Source organism: Capra hircus, chromosome 22 (assembly GCF_001704415.2).
Source record: "Capra hircus breed San Clemente chromosome 22, ASM170441v1, whole genome shotgun sequence".
Taxonomy (NCBI): domain Eukaryota; kingdom Metazoa; phylum Chordata; class Mammalia; order Artiodactyla; family Bovidae; genus Capra; species Capra hircus.
Genome location: NC_030829.1, coordinates 55,058,721 through 55,073,335, shown reverse-complemented (window position 1 = coordinate 55,073,335; position 14,615 = coordinate 55,058,721). Strand labels below are relative to the sequence as shown.

The window sequence follows — 14,615 nt, the reverse complement described above, 5'->3', positions numbered from 1 at the left end:
CTCTCAGATTAACGAAACCCTTTGACCTCTGGGGGCTTCCCTGGTGATTCAGACAGTAAAGAATCTGCCTGCAATGTGGGAGACCTGGGTTTGATCCCTGGGTTGCTAAGGTCCTCTGGAGAAGGGAATGGCAACCCACTCCAGTATTCTTGCCTGGGAATCCATGGGCTTGCAAAGAGTCAGACACGACTGAGTGACTAATCCTTGGAGCTTTACTTTCATGAGAGAAGGGTGATTGCCCCCTCAAATATTAACTCAAAAACTGGGACCCCTTGCTCAGGTGATTGCTTATTTCTCTAAACAATCAGATCAAACAGCCAAGGGGTAGCCACCTTGCCTATGGACTATACTGCTGCTGCTGCTAAGTCGCTTCAGTCGTGTCTGACTCTGTGCGACCCCATAGATGGCAGCCCACCAGGCTCCCCCGTCCCTGGGATTCTCCAGGCAAGAACACTGGAGAGGGTTGCCATTTCCTTCTCCAATGGGTGAAAGTGAAAAGTGAAAGTGAAGTCGCTCAGTCTGTACAAGTTACCACAACTCTGCAAAAGGAGGCTTCAGTGAAAAGTTAATATCTGGTCACTCAATCACTATATAGACCCCACACCAAATTCAGGCTTTAGTTAGTTCTAAGGAAACAGAATGGCTATCCCCCAGAAGGTCAATTCAAGTTCAGGCTATGCTTTTAGACAACCCAGGGGCTACCTCAAAACCCTGACACACCCTGAATCCTGCCACCCTGCTGCTACTCACAGAAACGGGGCCCCTGGAGCTTGACTGTACAGAAACCATAGAGAAACTATGCCAAACTTTACGACTGACTGCTCTGATATCCTTGCTGTCCAAGGGACTTCCAAGCAGGATAAATCTCAGCCTTAGAGTGGTTTCACACCTTACTGAGAGATATTGGAAACCTTGACTTTTAAAGCTAGCATCATGGAGTTAATTGGATTGATGCTTTTTTTTTTTCCTGATTGAGATATAATTCACATACCATAAAATTTACTCATTTAAACTATACAATTAATTTTGGGTATGCTTACATGGTAAGTATGTAACCCCAAATCTAAGAAGTCAGCCTCTCCCAAACCCCAAAGAGTAATGGTTCACAGATGGGAGCAGTTTTAAGAGAGAGGGGAAAGGTGAAAAGGTGAGTGGGGTGTGCAGTGACCGTCCAGACCGAAGTTACAGAAGCAAGAAGCCTACCCCAGGGATTTTGCTCCAAAGGCCACACTGACAGCCCTCACCTGAGCCTCAGAAGCTTGGGGAAGGGAAGGCCTTAAATCTTTACAGATTCCCAGTATGTATATACCATCCTGTACACACACACACACATGCGCACACACACACACACACACACACACGGCTATTTGTAAGGAAAGTGGGATGCTTAGTGCAGAGTGTAAACAGTAAAACCTTGCTTATGCCTATTGAAGCTCTGAGAACTAGTACAGCTTCCAAAAGTCATGTGGCAGCGATCCATTGCGGGAGTCTCCAATAAGGAGATGCAGAATTAATAAAATGAAACAGCAAGGTGGACCCAAGTGCCAAAGGGAGGCCCTGGAGCCAGAAACCTGGCAACCACCCCCCACACCTCAAAGGCCAGACCCACCCAATCACTCCCCAGTGACACAAAGGAAGAATTAGACAAAGCCCCAAATGGGGCTTCAACAGAGATCCGGGGGTGTCTAGTTAGTGAACATGGGCAATACTTCTTTCCCCAAACTGCAGCTCGTCAAGCCATGAAGGAGAGTCAGCAAGTACCTCACTGTGTGAGGGAAACCCCATATAACTGGTTTGCTGTCTGTGTGTGCTAAGTTGCTGTCGTGTCCAACTCCTTGCGACCCCATGGGCTGCAGCCTGCCAGGCTCTGTGTATGGGATTTTCCAGGCAAGGATACTGGAGTGGGTTGCCTCCAGTAAGTACATACTTGGTATGTACATGGTAAGTATGTAGCCCCAAATCTAAGAAGTCAGCCTCTCCCAAACCCCAAAGAGTAATGGTTCACAGATGGGAGCAGTTTTAGGAGAGAGGGGAAAAGGCGAAAAGGACGAACTTTTCGTCCCACTGGAACGAACCCACTGGGTTCGTCCTCCAGGGGATCTTCCTGACCCAGAGATGGAACCTAAGTCTCCTGCATTGTGGGCGGATTCTTTACCACTGCTCCACAGGGGCTGAATTGATTAGTTGAGGATGTGGTAACTTTCAGCATGAAAAGTAACAACCTTAACACAAAACCCACCAGAGGCCCACAGATAAGGCCCATTCAGACCTGAGGGGCTTATCCTAGGGATAAGTGCATCTAAAATCCTGGCAAACCGGTGGCTGCCAAGTCCAGCTCACCCCTAAGGGAACAGGCCCTACCGGGCAACCCTAACCATCCTTTTGACCGGAAGCCGCAGGGACCCCTCCATGCGTGCCTCGCGCTCAAGGGAAGAGAACCCCAAGCCCTCACCTCTGCAGGGACAACCTGGGGCAGTGACCCCTTGACTGTCTGTGGGAACCTCTCTCTTACCTGAAGCTTCTCTTCCAGAAAACCACCATCAAATCATGACCGGGGAGATTCAGCCGCGGCAGGGCCTGGACGCCAGGGCCCTCTCGCCCTGACCCACAGGCCGAAGACCCAGAGACCCGCATTTGCAGCAAACAGTTGACAGGTGAGCACTATTCTCTTGTTAATATTTGGGCCTTTTGGAACTTTACACCGTCTCGTGTTCTTTGTCTCCAAAAGGTTAGACAAACGGGGGTGGCTCAGGGATGAGAACAATCAGGGTCTAGGCCTGGGGGCAACCAGATATACATAAAGGCAGCCGGGGAGCATGCCACCCCTCCAGGGAGCTCTGACGACACCCCACACTCACAAGCAGCAGTCACAGAAGGCGGTCTAGCGCCCCTCGACAGTGAGGGGCAGGATATGGAGCAGGGAAGTGTCACCAGCAAAGCCTGTTAACAACTCCCAGGAAATGAAAGTAGAATCTGGGTAATAAAATCAAGTCTAACCTTTCGTTTTCCTGTGCGTGCAGTCTAGCTTCACTGGCTCAGAGGATGCCGCACGCGGAGGCTCTGTACTGTGTGGTTTCACCCCTGGGGCTCTGCACTCTCTAGAACCAAGTTCCTGCTTCAAAATGCTGTGGGGCCAACACTTCAGTTGGCTTTGCCGGCCGTGTGCAGGAGCGAGCCAAGATCACTATAAGGCAACCCCGCCTATGGCCTGTCTGCACAAGCAAACGTGCGCTCTACAGCAAGTTCACACCTCTCCATTCTTTGCTGGAAGGAATAAGCTTTCTCCTGCTTCTGAACCAAACTCGTCCTTGTTTTATCCACTTGAACAGCACCAGGCAGGAGAACCCTTTTAGGGAACTCAAGCGAAATGGTCAGGTCGGAACCACTACCTTATAGGTTTGCGGGTACTAATGAGAGAGGTTAGGCACGTGTGCATGCTACATTGCTTCAGTCGTGTCCGGCCCCGTGTGGCCCTATGCACTGTAGCCCGCCAGGCTCCTCTGTCCATGGGATTCTCCAGGCAAGAATGCTGGAGTGGGGTGCCATGCCCTCCTCCAGGGGATCAAACTCATATCTCTTATGTCTCCTGCATCGGCAGGCAGGTTCTTTACCTCTAGCACCACCTGGGAAGCCCCAGGGGTTTAGCATCGTTTAGTTATTAATAGCTAGGGTGTATCATGAAATGCTGAATTTCAAGAATCAGAAACTAAAAGCAAACTCTGTTGAGCACTGGCCTGTGATAAGTTTTGTGCCAGTCCTGGCCGCCCAAAGACCATGAGACACAGCCACTCCCTTCCAGCCGCAGTGGGAGAGCCTGAGTGAGCAGAAAGGGGCTGATTTCACTCGGCAGCTCTGACAGCAAGGAGGGACCCCCGAAACACACACACACACACACACATGCAGTCTGCATGTATGAGCCTGCTAGCAACCAAGGAGGTGACTTCTGGGCTGAGACTTGAAGGAGGGGCTTTCCAGAAGAAACGGGACAGTTATGGGGGTAGGAGTGTGAGAGTGAGGGGTGGTCCTGGTACAAACGAAAGCCTGTGTGCATCTCTCCACCCCTCAGCCCTGCAGGATCCCCACAGCCCCATACAGCTCTCGTCAAATGAAGGTGACACGCAGGTCTTCCTCGATTGTTTAAATAGCTTCACTTAGAAGTTGCAAACCTAGTATTTGTGTACAACCTTCCCCCAGACTTCTCAGGTGGTCTTTCTCCACGTGTGCCTGTTTCCTCATCTCCTTCCCACTCGACGCACACACACAACACACACGTGCACATACCACATATGTGCATGGAGATCATTGGAGAATCAATTGTAGACAAGGTATTCCTTCACTCCTGAGTATTTCAGCCTGTTTCCTAACAGCAAGGATATTCTTGTATGTATCCACAAAGCAAATCAAAATCAGGAAATTCACATTGACACAATATTATCATCTAAACTTATTCAAATTTTTAGATTATGAAAATTTCACCTAGTGTGCCACTAATGCCCTTTGTAACAAAAGAATAAAAGTTTTTTTCGCTCCGGCCCAGTGTCTAACTGGGGAGGAGGCACTGCGTTCAGTAGTCATGTTTCCTTAATCTGAAAAATGCCTCCGTTTTGCCTTTTATGACCTTGACGTTTTTGAAGAGGATAGGCCAGTCGGCTTCTAAAACGTCCCTGAATTTGGGTTCTTGGGTTCTTCTATACAGTGTGGCTGGCAGCCAACTTTCTCCATGAGAAAGGCTGAGCGTTAACGTGTATTGGGCCCACTCCTACGTCTTCTCATCAGTGACTATCCTCTGATCTCCCAACTCGCCTGGATCCTTACTCCCTTATTTCTCCCACAACTGTAAAAGGCTTGTTCTATAATAAATCCCTTACCCCGTACCACTCGGAGCGTTCCTGCTTCCCATACGAACCCTGACGGACAGACAGACTTGAATGTGACAACAGACAAAAGCTGGCGAATCTGGGTGATTGTTGAGCCATCTGAAAACTTCTCTGCAGAATTCAAATTTTCAATACGATGTTAAAATTAAATATTTTGAGGAATGAGTCACAAGAGAATGGGTGCTGCTAAGCGTGCCTCGTTTATGCTTCAGACCTTGATCTAGTCGACTGCCTCACAGTTTTACAACAGTGAAACCACCTCCCTTATGTGGCTCAGAAGCATCCAAGACTCGGGGGGAAGTCCAGCTCCCTGTCCCTCGATTTTGAGCTCAAATCTCTCTCTGTTGGGGAAAAACATTTTAATGTTTTGTGTGTGTGTCTATCATTGCTCTGATGAAAGAGGTTACTGTGCCCCCACCTCCAAGAATTGAAGGTCTAACATTGTATATCATAGAACCTTTATTATTTTTTCCTCTATATTCTTAGAAACGTACATAACGCCCGTGCTCTAGTTATAACACCATTTATAGACATTTAAAATGCATCTTCATTTATAAATATTTTACATTTGGTCCATAGAACAGATCATTTTACTAAATACTGTAATTTTTTTTAAAACAGGCTCTGTATATAGTTTGAATATGTATATATTACATATATTTTTTAATATAGAGATAGATTTACTTGGTGTTCTGAGAATAAACCCTTATTGCAAAAAAAAAGCATATATGATAATACAATATCTTTCCCTCCCCAGGGCAAATACTAAAAAAAGTTACACATATTCACAGTTCTCACAGTAATTGTACGACACATAATATTGTGCTATATATGTAGGTTTGGATGGAAATCAGTTAAGGGATTTCTTGCCAAACATCTCACTTAGATTTGCTTACAAACATTATTAAATACACTGCATTTGTCTTTGAAAGACTTGTTCTTAGTTTCAGAATGAAGAACAAAGAGAAAGTTAGAAGTCTTCCTGCCCTTATTTTAAAGGAATTCACGCCAAGGCTGAGGGGGCGGGACCATGAGACACAGAGAAGGGTTCCTTTTGTTCTAAACCCTATAATGTAACGATACATATGCATGTGGATCCTGGATTCACCAGTTGGCATTTGGGATGCCTTAGTGATGAGACTATTTTACAGATGACTTCAGGAAAAGCTTGTGGATTTCCTACACAATATCAGATGAGACCCTAGGTACCACACGCGAGGATGAATGTACGTATGTGTGCGTTTCTATGCATACACGAACATTTTTTCTACAAGAATGTGCTTAATATTCTGAGGGTAATACCTTATTGCAAGAACTGGTATGCTGGTCACTTCTGGATGAGGATGACAGATTTTAAAAAACCCACAGTCACAGTTATTTACCATAGTTATTAAGGATTAGTTGTAAAACACAGCTCGTGAGTTTAACTAGCTAAGGAGTACAGGGCACAACGTACGACTTGCTACATGGGGACCCACGTTCCCAGCAAAGGAGAAACTGCTGAGTTGCTGGAGCTTGCAAGAAACTCTTCACTGGATCTGCCACCATCGCCACCACCATCACCACCTTGGAGCCCAGTTCTGGAAATGCATACACACCACCTCCCGATGAAGCAGTTTTAATCTCGGAAGCACTTGGGGAGGGGGTCTGGATTAACACCAGCCCCTTGGTTACTGGGCTGGTGGGTTTTAGTGGCAGCGAGGAGATGCCCACTGGGGAATTTCAGAGGAGGGGAGAGGGCAGCAGGCGTGACTGGGGTGGCTGTAAGGGGTGAGACGGTTCAAGAAGGAGACAGTTCAAACCACTCGATCCACTTTGCAGTCAAGCACAGGGCCTCACCTTCACTTCCCATGGACGGTTCTGTGCCCTGCAAAGCAGGCTGGCCTAAGAAAAGGGCTCCTGGTTAGGGAACTTCCCCGGCGGGATCAGAGCCCCTCCACCGCCAATGGTGGTTAAAAAAATCAATTGTGCTTTGCAGCGGTTTTCCGAGGAGCAGGGGCTTTGTCTGGAAGGACTGCTGCTGGGCCAGGCGCCCTCAGAATGGCCTGGCGAGGAGTGTGGAGTGGGGTGGGTTGGGAGAGGGGTGAGCGGGGAAGTAGGCAAACAGTGCAGAGATGCCCGTTCAGTTGGGTGGAAGGGAAACAGGTTACTGGATCGACTGCTTGAGAAAGCAGCTCTGGGAATGCTGACGGACCTGCGGGGGTGGGCGGGGGTGTCAAGCTGCCTCGGGAAGGAGAAAAACAACACGAAAGCGCTGGCTCCCTGCTCTTATTAAAGGTGAGCTCTCCCTGGAAATGCCCATTATACAGAAAATACCCTTTTCACGCGCGCAGAGCAGCATTCCCGGCAGAACCCAACTCCTGCCAAGCCGGAGATAACAGTCATGGGTTTCGGCAGTAAGAGAACAGTCGGAAATTAAAACTAAAAGCCAGGAGCGCACGGTCTCGCCGCCTCTCCCTGGCCGGCGGGGTAGTAAAAAAGATCTATTACAGCGGCCCGTGTAGCCGATGCTGACGGGGGAGGGGGGAGGCCGGGTTACAAAGGTCACCAGCCCGCGAGCATCTACTCCTCCCACGGCGGGAGCCCCCCACCCCCGGGGGTGTGACTGTCCCCACCTCCCTCTCTTTGCCTGGCGATGCTGTCTGGACTCTCCACTCGAGGTAGGTTGAGATAGACGGTATCTTCAGACTTCAAGTGGTGGTCACGTGCAGCCGGGGTGGGGGGTGAGAGCGTGGGTGGGCGAGCCGCCCCGCACCCCTAGATATAGGCCTCCTTGCTGGCTGAGCCGCTGGCCTGGGACTGCTCCGGACCGTTCTCCGGGCGCACAATGTCTTCACTTGGCTGGATCATAACCTGGATCCGCTGTGGGCGGCAGAGGCATTCGCTAGGATGGCGGGAGGCTGGCTTCTCATTGGCTCACCCACTCTCCAGGTTCCCCCTCCCCCCAACCCCCGCCTGCTGGCCTGCAAGGCCGGGGCTCCCAGCCCCTCCTGCTCCTCTGCTGAGGCTCTTGGGGCCACGCCCACCTCTTTTCACATAGGTCATTGTAGCAACTCCCCCGCCGCCGCCGCCCGACCCCCTCTACTTCCGTTCTTACCCCTCACCCTTTTCATTCTATTGTTGACACCCCAGCCAGAGGGATTAGTGAAGAGAGAAGTCAGATCAGGTCCCTCGGGACCCAACAGTGGCCCCCATTTCACCAAAGTCCTACCCATCCCTTCACTGCAGACCCCACTGTTCTCCTTCACCCCCTCGCTTCCTCCACTCTAGCCAGGCAAGCCTCCTCACACGCACGGACAAGGGCCCCTGCTGTCCCCGCTGACTGGTACATCCTTCCTTTCAGACACAGCTCGACCTCTGTCTCCTGAGGTCTCGGCTCACTGTTATCTCCCCAGGGAGCCCTTGCCCAGTACCCCTAAACCCCCTTTCTCCATACTGCTTAGCCCCATCAAGCATGACTTTATTTAATTGTGGATCTTTCTCGCTGAGAATGAATCACCCATGGTGGTGGTGGTTTAGTTCCTAAGTTGTGTCTGACTCTTTGCAACGGCATGGACTTGCAAAGCCAGGCTCCTCCGTCCAGGGGGATTCTCCAGGCAAGAATACTGGAGTGGGTAGCCACGTCCTCCTCCAGGGGATCTCCCCGACCCAGGGATTGGGCCATGTCTCCTGCTGAGCCACCAGGGACGCCAGTGAAGATGGGACTTGGGCTCAGGGCTGAGTCCCCGGCACTGACAGTGGTGCCTGGCACAGAGCAGCTGTTCAGCGTGTGTCTGCTGCTGGGGTGACCCGCTTCCACCGTCTCTGCACGCCCTGCCCCCATCCGACCCCATCAGCATCTGTCCTCAGACGAGCCTTCCTGTTTCCCACCGCAGGGCCTTTGTACAGGCTGTGATCTCTGCCACTCTGAGACCTGACTACCTTTTGAGACTTAGTAGAGAATCATGGGAAAAAAAAAGCCTTGGACGTGGACTTGGAAGAAAAGGCCACAAGGGCCCTAATCTGCTAATACCTGACTGCAAGGGGTGGAGAAGAGGCTTCCTGCCACGTCTTCCCTGTGCTGCAGAACTGCAGCCTCTCTTGCTGGCTCTGAGTGGGTCTGGCAGGTACCTCTTGGTGGGAAGTCAGGCTAAGAAGTGCGGATCCAGGTCCTCCCCAGCATCCGTCCTCAGTGAATCCCCCAGCCCACACTTACTCCATCAATGTCTCAGCCCCTGGACCTCCAGCACAGCCTTGTTCACTCAAGGATTCAATATAATTTAACAAAGAGCTGCTATGGACCCAGCATGTGCTAGGGGGCCCCCGCTGGGGATAGCATGCCTTTCATGAGGTCTAGAGTTAAGCTCTTAGCACATCTGATTCCACCCTTCACCTGCTCCTCAATGGCTCCGCACAACCCTCAGGATAAAGTCCAAAGTTCTTGTCCTGGTTTTCCAAGCCCTTCATGATCTGGGCCAACCTTCTTACATTCCCAGCCTCATCTCTCATCACCTCCCTGCATGCTGCCTCCCCACTCTGCCTGCCAGCCTCACTGATGAGTTTATACCCCTGGGCCTTTGCACATGCTTCCTACCCTCTTCCAGGGACATTCTCTCTGCTTCTAGTGTTTATCTATCTATTCTTTTCAGATTTGTTCTCATAGGTTATTACAAACTATTCAGCAGTGTGCCCTGTGCTCTCCAGCAGGTCCTTCTTGCCTGCTTTATGTATATCACTGTATGTATGCTAACCCCAGCTTCCCAATGTATTCCTCCCTATCTCCTTTCCCTTTGGTAACTGTAAGTTTGTTTTCTATGTCTGTAGATCCCTTTCTGTTTTGTAAAGAAGTTCATTTGTCTTTCCTTCCTGCTTCTACTTTTAAGTGTGGTTTGTCCTTAGGTCTTTTCTTTGTCGTCCCCTCTTTCAGAAAGCCTCTCCAATCCTCCTCAATGCGGGCAGGGCTAACCCGCCTCCCTGGTTCACCCCAGTCGTGACCTCTGACACTCTACTGTCATTGGCTATCGACCTGTCCTCTCCCCAGCTAGACTGCGCTCACAAGGGCAGGGGTGGTGCTCAGCACAGAAGAGAAGGGGCCCAGCGACAGGAAGGGCAAGGAACGGGCTTACCTGCTTCAGGGAGCCCTTTAAGGTGAGGAACATGTAGGCCATGTATCCGGGGATGAGAACCATGGAAGACAGAGCCATGAGCCAGCCCACGCCCTGGCCCCACTTGGGGAAGACGTAGCTCCCCATGGTGAGAGGGGTCATCTGCACGGCGCTGAAAATGAACACGCCCTGGGGCGGGGGCGAGAGGGAGGGGCCGGCGGTCACCCAGACTGGACTGCCAAGGCCCTTCCTCAGGCCCTGTAGATGGCAGGGCCACTGCGCTCCACCCTGCCCTGGAGCTGACAAGGGCCCAGCATCTTGGGAATCCCGCCTCCAGGGCCACTGCTAGGATATAAGGTAACTTTGTGTAGAACAGAAGAAGCCACCATCTCCGAGAGGACCAATAATAAAAGGTGCCTTCTCTGTGACAGCCAATAGAAAAGGGCCTCCCTTCTGGGAGAGCCAATAAGAAAAAGGTGCCCTCTCTGGAAGAACCAATAGAAAAAGGCGATTCCTCCGGGAGGACCAATTGCAAAAGGCATACCTTCGTCCAGGTAACTAGAACAGGGGTGGGAGGTCGCTCCCAGCCTGCCGTTGGCTGCGTGCCCTTGTGCCGGACACAATATATACAGCGGCCCAAGCCCACTGCAAGGACCTGGGTGGTCCCTCCCAGGCCGGTTCCTGCCTTAGTTCCCCCTTGCAGGAGGGAATGAGGGACGCTGAGAATGCGGGGCCTCCCCACGTGGATGGTTTGGCTTCAGAATCAGGCCAACACGGTTTGAGGACAGCACCTGCCCACTGGGTGAGGCTGGCTGGTGAGCCCCGGCCCCACACAGCAGTGAAGTGAGGCAAAGACAGCTACTGTGCTGAGGTTTGTGAAGACTCCAGGGAACAGAGGAAATGCTCAGCACAGATGGGAGAGAGCAGTATTCCTAGGGAATAGAGGTCTGGGGCTCTTCCACCTGCCTTTGGCTCCGGAAGTTTCTCTCTGGCCCCAAGTCACCCCAGGGTCCGGTCTGGCCCTGCCCTTACCGCCACAATGATGGGGGTGAAGAAGGACCAACAGAGCTTCCACCAGATGCAGGGCCTGGAGCCGACCATCTCTTGGATGTTGTCATAGAACCGGTTGACGCCTGTGACAGTTGGGACGAGAGCAGGAGGGATGAGAGAGCAGTGGGCTCGAGGCCCCGACCTGCTGCTTCCTCACACCGCAGCCACAGCCAAGTCACCTAACCTCTCTGAGCCTCAGTTTCCTCATCGGTAACACAGGGCGAATGCTCCAGGGTAGGGAGTCCTTGTTAGCTAAGTGCTCAATAACCAAAGCCCCCCCACCCCCACCCCTACCACCCCCAGCAAGTGGGGCAGTCACCTGAAGGTGAGACCATCTACCACCAAGAGGATGTACCTACAGGAAGCAGCCCCACCAGCCTCAGGTCCCTCCCACTCAACATCTCTCCCAGCAAGGCCTTCGAAGCTTTGCTGGGCAAAGGAGTTTTTCCCTGCTGATCTATTGCATGAGCGGCTGCGGATAAGACTGCATGGAAGAACTGCCAGTCGTGCAGAAAGAACCCGCAGAGGTCCTGAAGTCACAAGAGTTCACACTGGGCGCTGCTCAGACTAAAAGCAAGGTCATTGAGAATGAGGACCTGGGAGGGTCAGACCAAGTGGAGAGCAAGAAGGGAGAATGATGAGGAGGGTGAGGGGGCAGGGCTACAGGGACCCCAAGGGACCCTGGAGAACACTTCTTCCAAAACCACCAGCTTGCTGTGAAAACCAAAGTGCCCAAAAGGACAGCTTTTTCACTATCAGGCAGTTGAGTCCAGAAACTCAGGCCACAGAATCAACAAACAAAAATCACCATGTCCTGCATTCTTTGTTCTATGATTATTGCCATTGTTCAGTCGCTAAGTCACATCTGACTCTTTGCATCCCCATAGATTGTAGCACGCCAGGCTCCTCTGTCCTTCACTATCTCCCGGAGTTTGCTCAAATTGACATCCATTGAGTCGGTGATGCTAACCATCTAATACTCTTCTAATACCCTCTTCTCCTCCTGCCCTCAATCTTTCCCAACATCAAGGTCTTTTCCAATGAGTAGTTGGCTCTTCGTATCAGGTGGCCAAGGTATTGGAGCTTCAACTTCAGTGTCAGTCCTTCCAATGAATACTCAGGGTTGATTTCCTTTAGGACTGACTGGTTTGATCTCTTTGCAGTCCCAGGGACTCTCAAGAGTCTTCTCTGGTACTGCAGTTTGAAAAGCAACTTGAAAGGTGCTCAGCCTTCTTTATGGTCTAGCTCTATTAACCGTACATGACTACTGTTCTAAAACACTGCATGCTTTTAATTATAGTTTAGCTTTTAAAAAATAATTTAACTTTAGAACTTTTTTTTGTAGTTTTGCTTTTCTTTTTCTAGATACAATTTCAAATAATCTTTGATCCCCAAATTTATGAAGAAATGTTGGCTCCCACTTTAAAGGAGTTTAACTCAAGAGTTCAGTTCAGTTCAGTTGCTCAGTCGCTCAGTCAAGTCCAACTCTCCCGGAGTTTACCCAAACTCGTGTCCGTCGAGTTGGTGATGCCATCCAACTATCTCATCCTCTGTTGTCCCCTTCTCCTTCTGCCTTCAATCTTTCCCAGCATCAGGGTCTCTTCCAATGAGTCAGCTCTTCGCATCAGGTTGCCAAACTATTGGAGTTTCAGCTAGGGTATCTTCTAAACATGGGACGTCCTATGCTAACTTCATTGAATTGCTGTGAGGACCAAATAAATTAATGCATGGAAAACGCCTGGTGTTGAAACTGTATTTGTAGAATGACGAGAGGAGGAAGAATGACTGGATGGGTGAAGGAATGAATGGAGGAGGGGCTGGTGCTTACCGTAAAACCAGGAAATGGAGACACATTCAAAGAACACGAGGAACAGCAGGCTCATGCCGCTGGCCGAGTAGTAATCGAAGAGTTTGAAGACATAAATGCCCCCCTGCAAGAGGAGAAGAGGGCAGAATGGGTCCACTTACCCTGGGGTCCAGTGCATTCAATTCAGCGGCAACACAGGCTGCGCAGGTTGGGGTTAGGCTACCCTGCAGCAAGAAGGCCTGACAGTAGATTAGAGGAAGGCCAGGGGGCCTTGCGGCCCTGCAAGGATGTGGGCGTGGACTCCGGGGACCAGGAATAAAATGTCTGAGTGGCGGATGCAAACACCCCATTTCTGGGAAGGCTGGAGGGCAGAAAGAGGAGCTGGTCACCCGGGGCCGCATGTTCGCAATGTCCAACGAGCCATGTCTCCCCCCATAAGCTCTTCCATAACTTAAATAAGACCGTAATGTAACACATAAAAAGATAGATAAAATAAAATCCAAAACGTATTTGGAACGTCCTGCCCAATCTGGCTCTGCACCCACGACCTACCCCCCGACTCCGTCACCTCCACACTGGCCTTCCTCCTGTCCCCCCCACTCGCCGAGTCCATTCCCACCCCGGGACCTCTGCACCTGCTGTGGAGGTCTCTCCCCTGGCGAGGCCTCTCCCCTGGCTGGCTCTCCCGCACCAGTGAGTTTCTGCTCTGCCGTCACCCCCTGACTACTCCGTCCCGGGCGGCGCCCCTCCCGCCCCGCTGCTCATTCTCTGTCCACTCTCCCGTCTCGTTCTGCCACGTTAACTGCAGAATCTGCAGGGTCACGCCAGACCCACAGCAGCTGGTGAGCAACGATGAAGAATGGAGTAGCAGAGCAAGAATAAACCTGGGGCCGAACGGCATCTGGATCCAGGGATGGCTTTTGTGGCTCATAAATCAGAACCACAGGGCTGGGCTCACAGCTTCAGGCTCATTTGCATTTATCATGTAATTCCTCAGTTGCGTGTCTCTCTTCCAACTAGACTGGAAGCTCTTTCTTTAAAAAAACAATTTTATTTATGTGTTTGGCTGTGCTAGGTCTTAGTTTAACTGAGGCACGTGGGGCCCTCAGTTGTCGCACTCAGGATCTAGTTCCCTGACCAGGGATGGAACCCCGGGCCCCCTGCACTGGGAGCCCAGAGTCCTAGCCAGCGGACCACCAGGGAAGTGCCTTGGAAGCCTCTGAATGCAGAGAGGCCTGCTCACTCTCCGTATAGAAACAGGAAGGTGGAAATGAAAGGAGAGCATCAGCCTCCAAGGCCCAGCTCCAACCTGACTCCCCGGGTTACCTCTGTGAGTCTTTCAGGCTCAGCCCCGCATTTCCTCCTCCAGGAAGCAGTCGCTGGGGCCCCACGTCAGGTTGGGGAGGCTGTGTTCTCATTTCCCCCTCAGTGTCTGCATCTCCTACCAGCCTGGGAGCCCCTTGAAGGCAGGAACCCTGTCTGAGTCATGGCTTGGGGCCTGGCACAGAGACGGTGCTCAGCAGACACACGAGAGGGGGCACAGCTGGCCTGCCGGGGGCCCCAGGTAGCAGCAGCGGCAGAGACGTGCCACGCGCCCACCTGGGTGATGTTGGACAGGCCGATCAGGTAGGAGACGAGGCAGACGGCGGCAATGAACAGCTCCCGGCGGTTGCGGAGCAGCCTGGGGTACTCGTCCACCAGTGCGGTGATGAAGCCCTCCACCGTGCAGAACTGCGGGGGGGCGGAGGTCAGCCACCTGGGCAGCTCCAGCCCCCACCCCCCAACCCCAACCCCAAC

The 14,615-nt window shown here is 51.6% G+C and overlaps 1 protein-coding gene across 2 annotated transcripts in view; it reads right to left on the bottom strand.

The window, feature by feature from the left end:
• SLC6A1 (solute carrier family 6 member 1) overlaps positions 5,319-14,615 on the bottom strand; it is a 39,569-nt gene continuing 30,272 nt past the window's right edge. For both annotated transcript variants that reach the window (XM_018038407.1, XM_018038408.1), the window contains 5 exons: positions 14,418-14,549; positions 12,840-12,942; positions 10,994-11,094; positions 9,983-10,150; positions 5,319-7,739 (listed from right to left, as the gene is read on the bottom strand). In XM_018038407.1, coding sequence (XP_017893896.1) covers positions 7,635-7,739; positions 9,983-10,150; positions 10,994-11,094; positions 12,840-12,942; positions 14,418-14,549 — 609 coding nt within the window. In that variant the 3' untranslated portion in view covers positions 5,319-7,634. The remainder of the gene's footprint in view (positions 7,740-9,982; positions 10,151-10,993; positions 11,095-12,839; positions 12,943-14,417; positions 14,550-14,615) is intronic.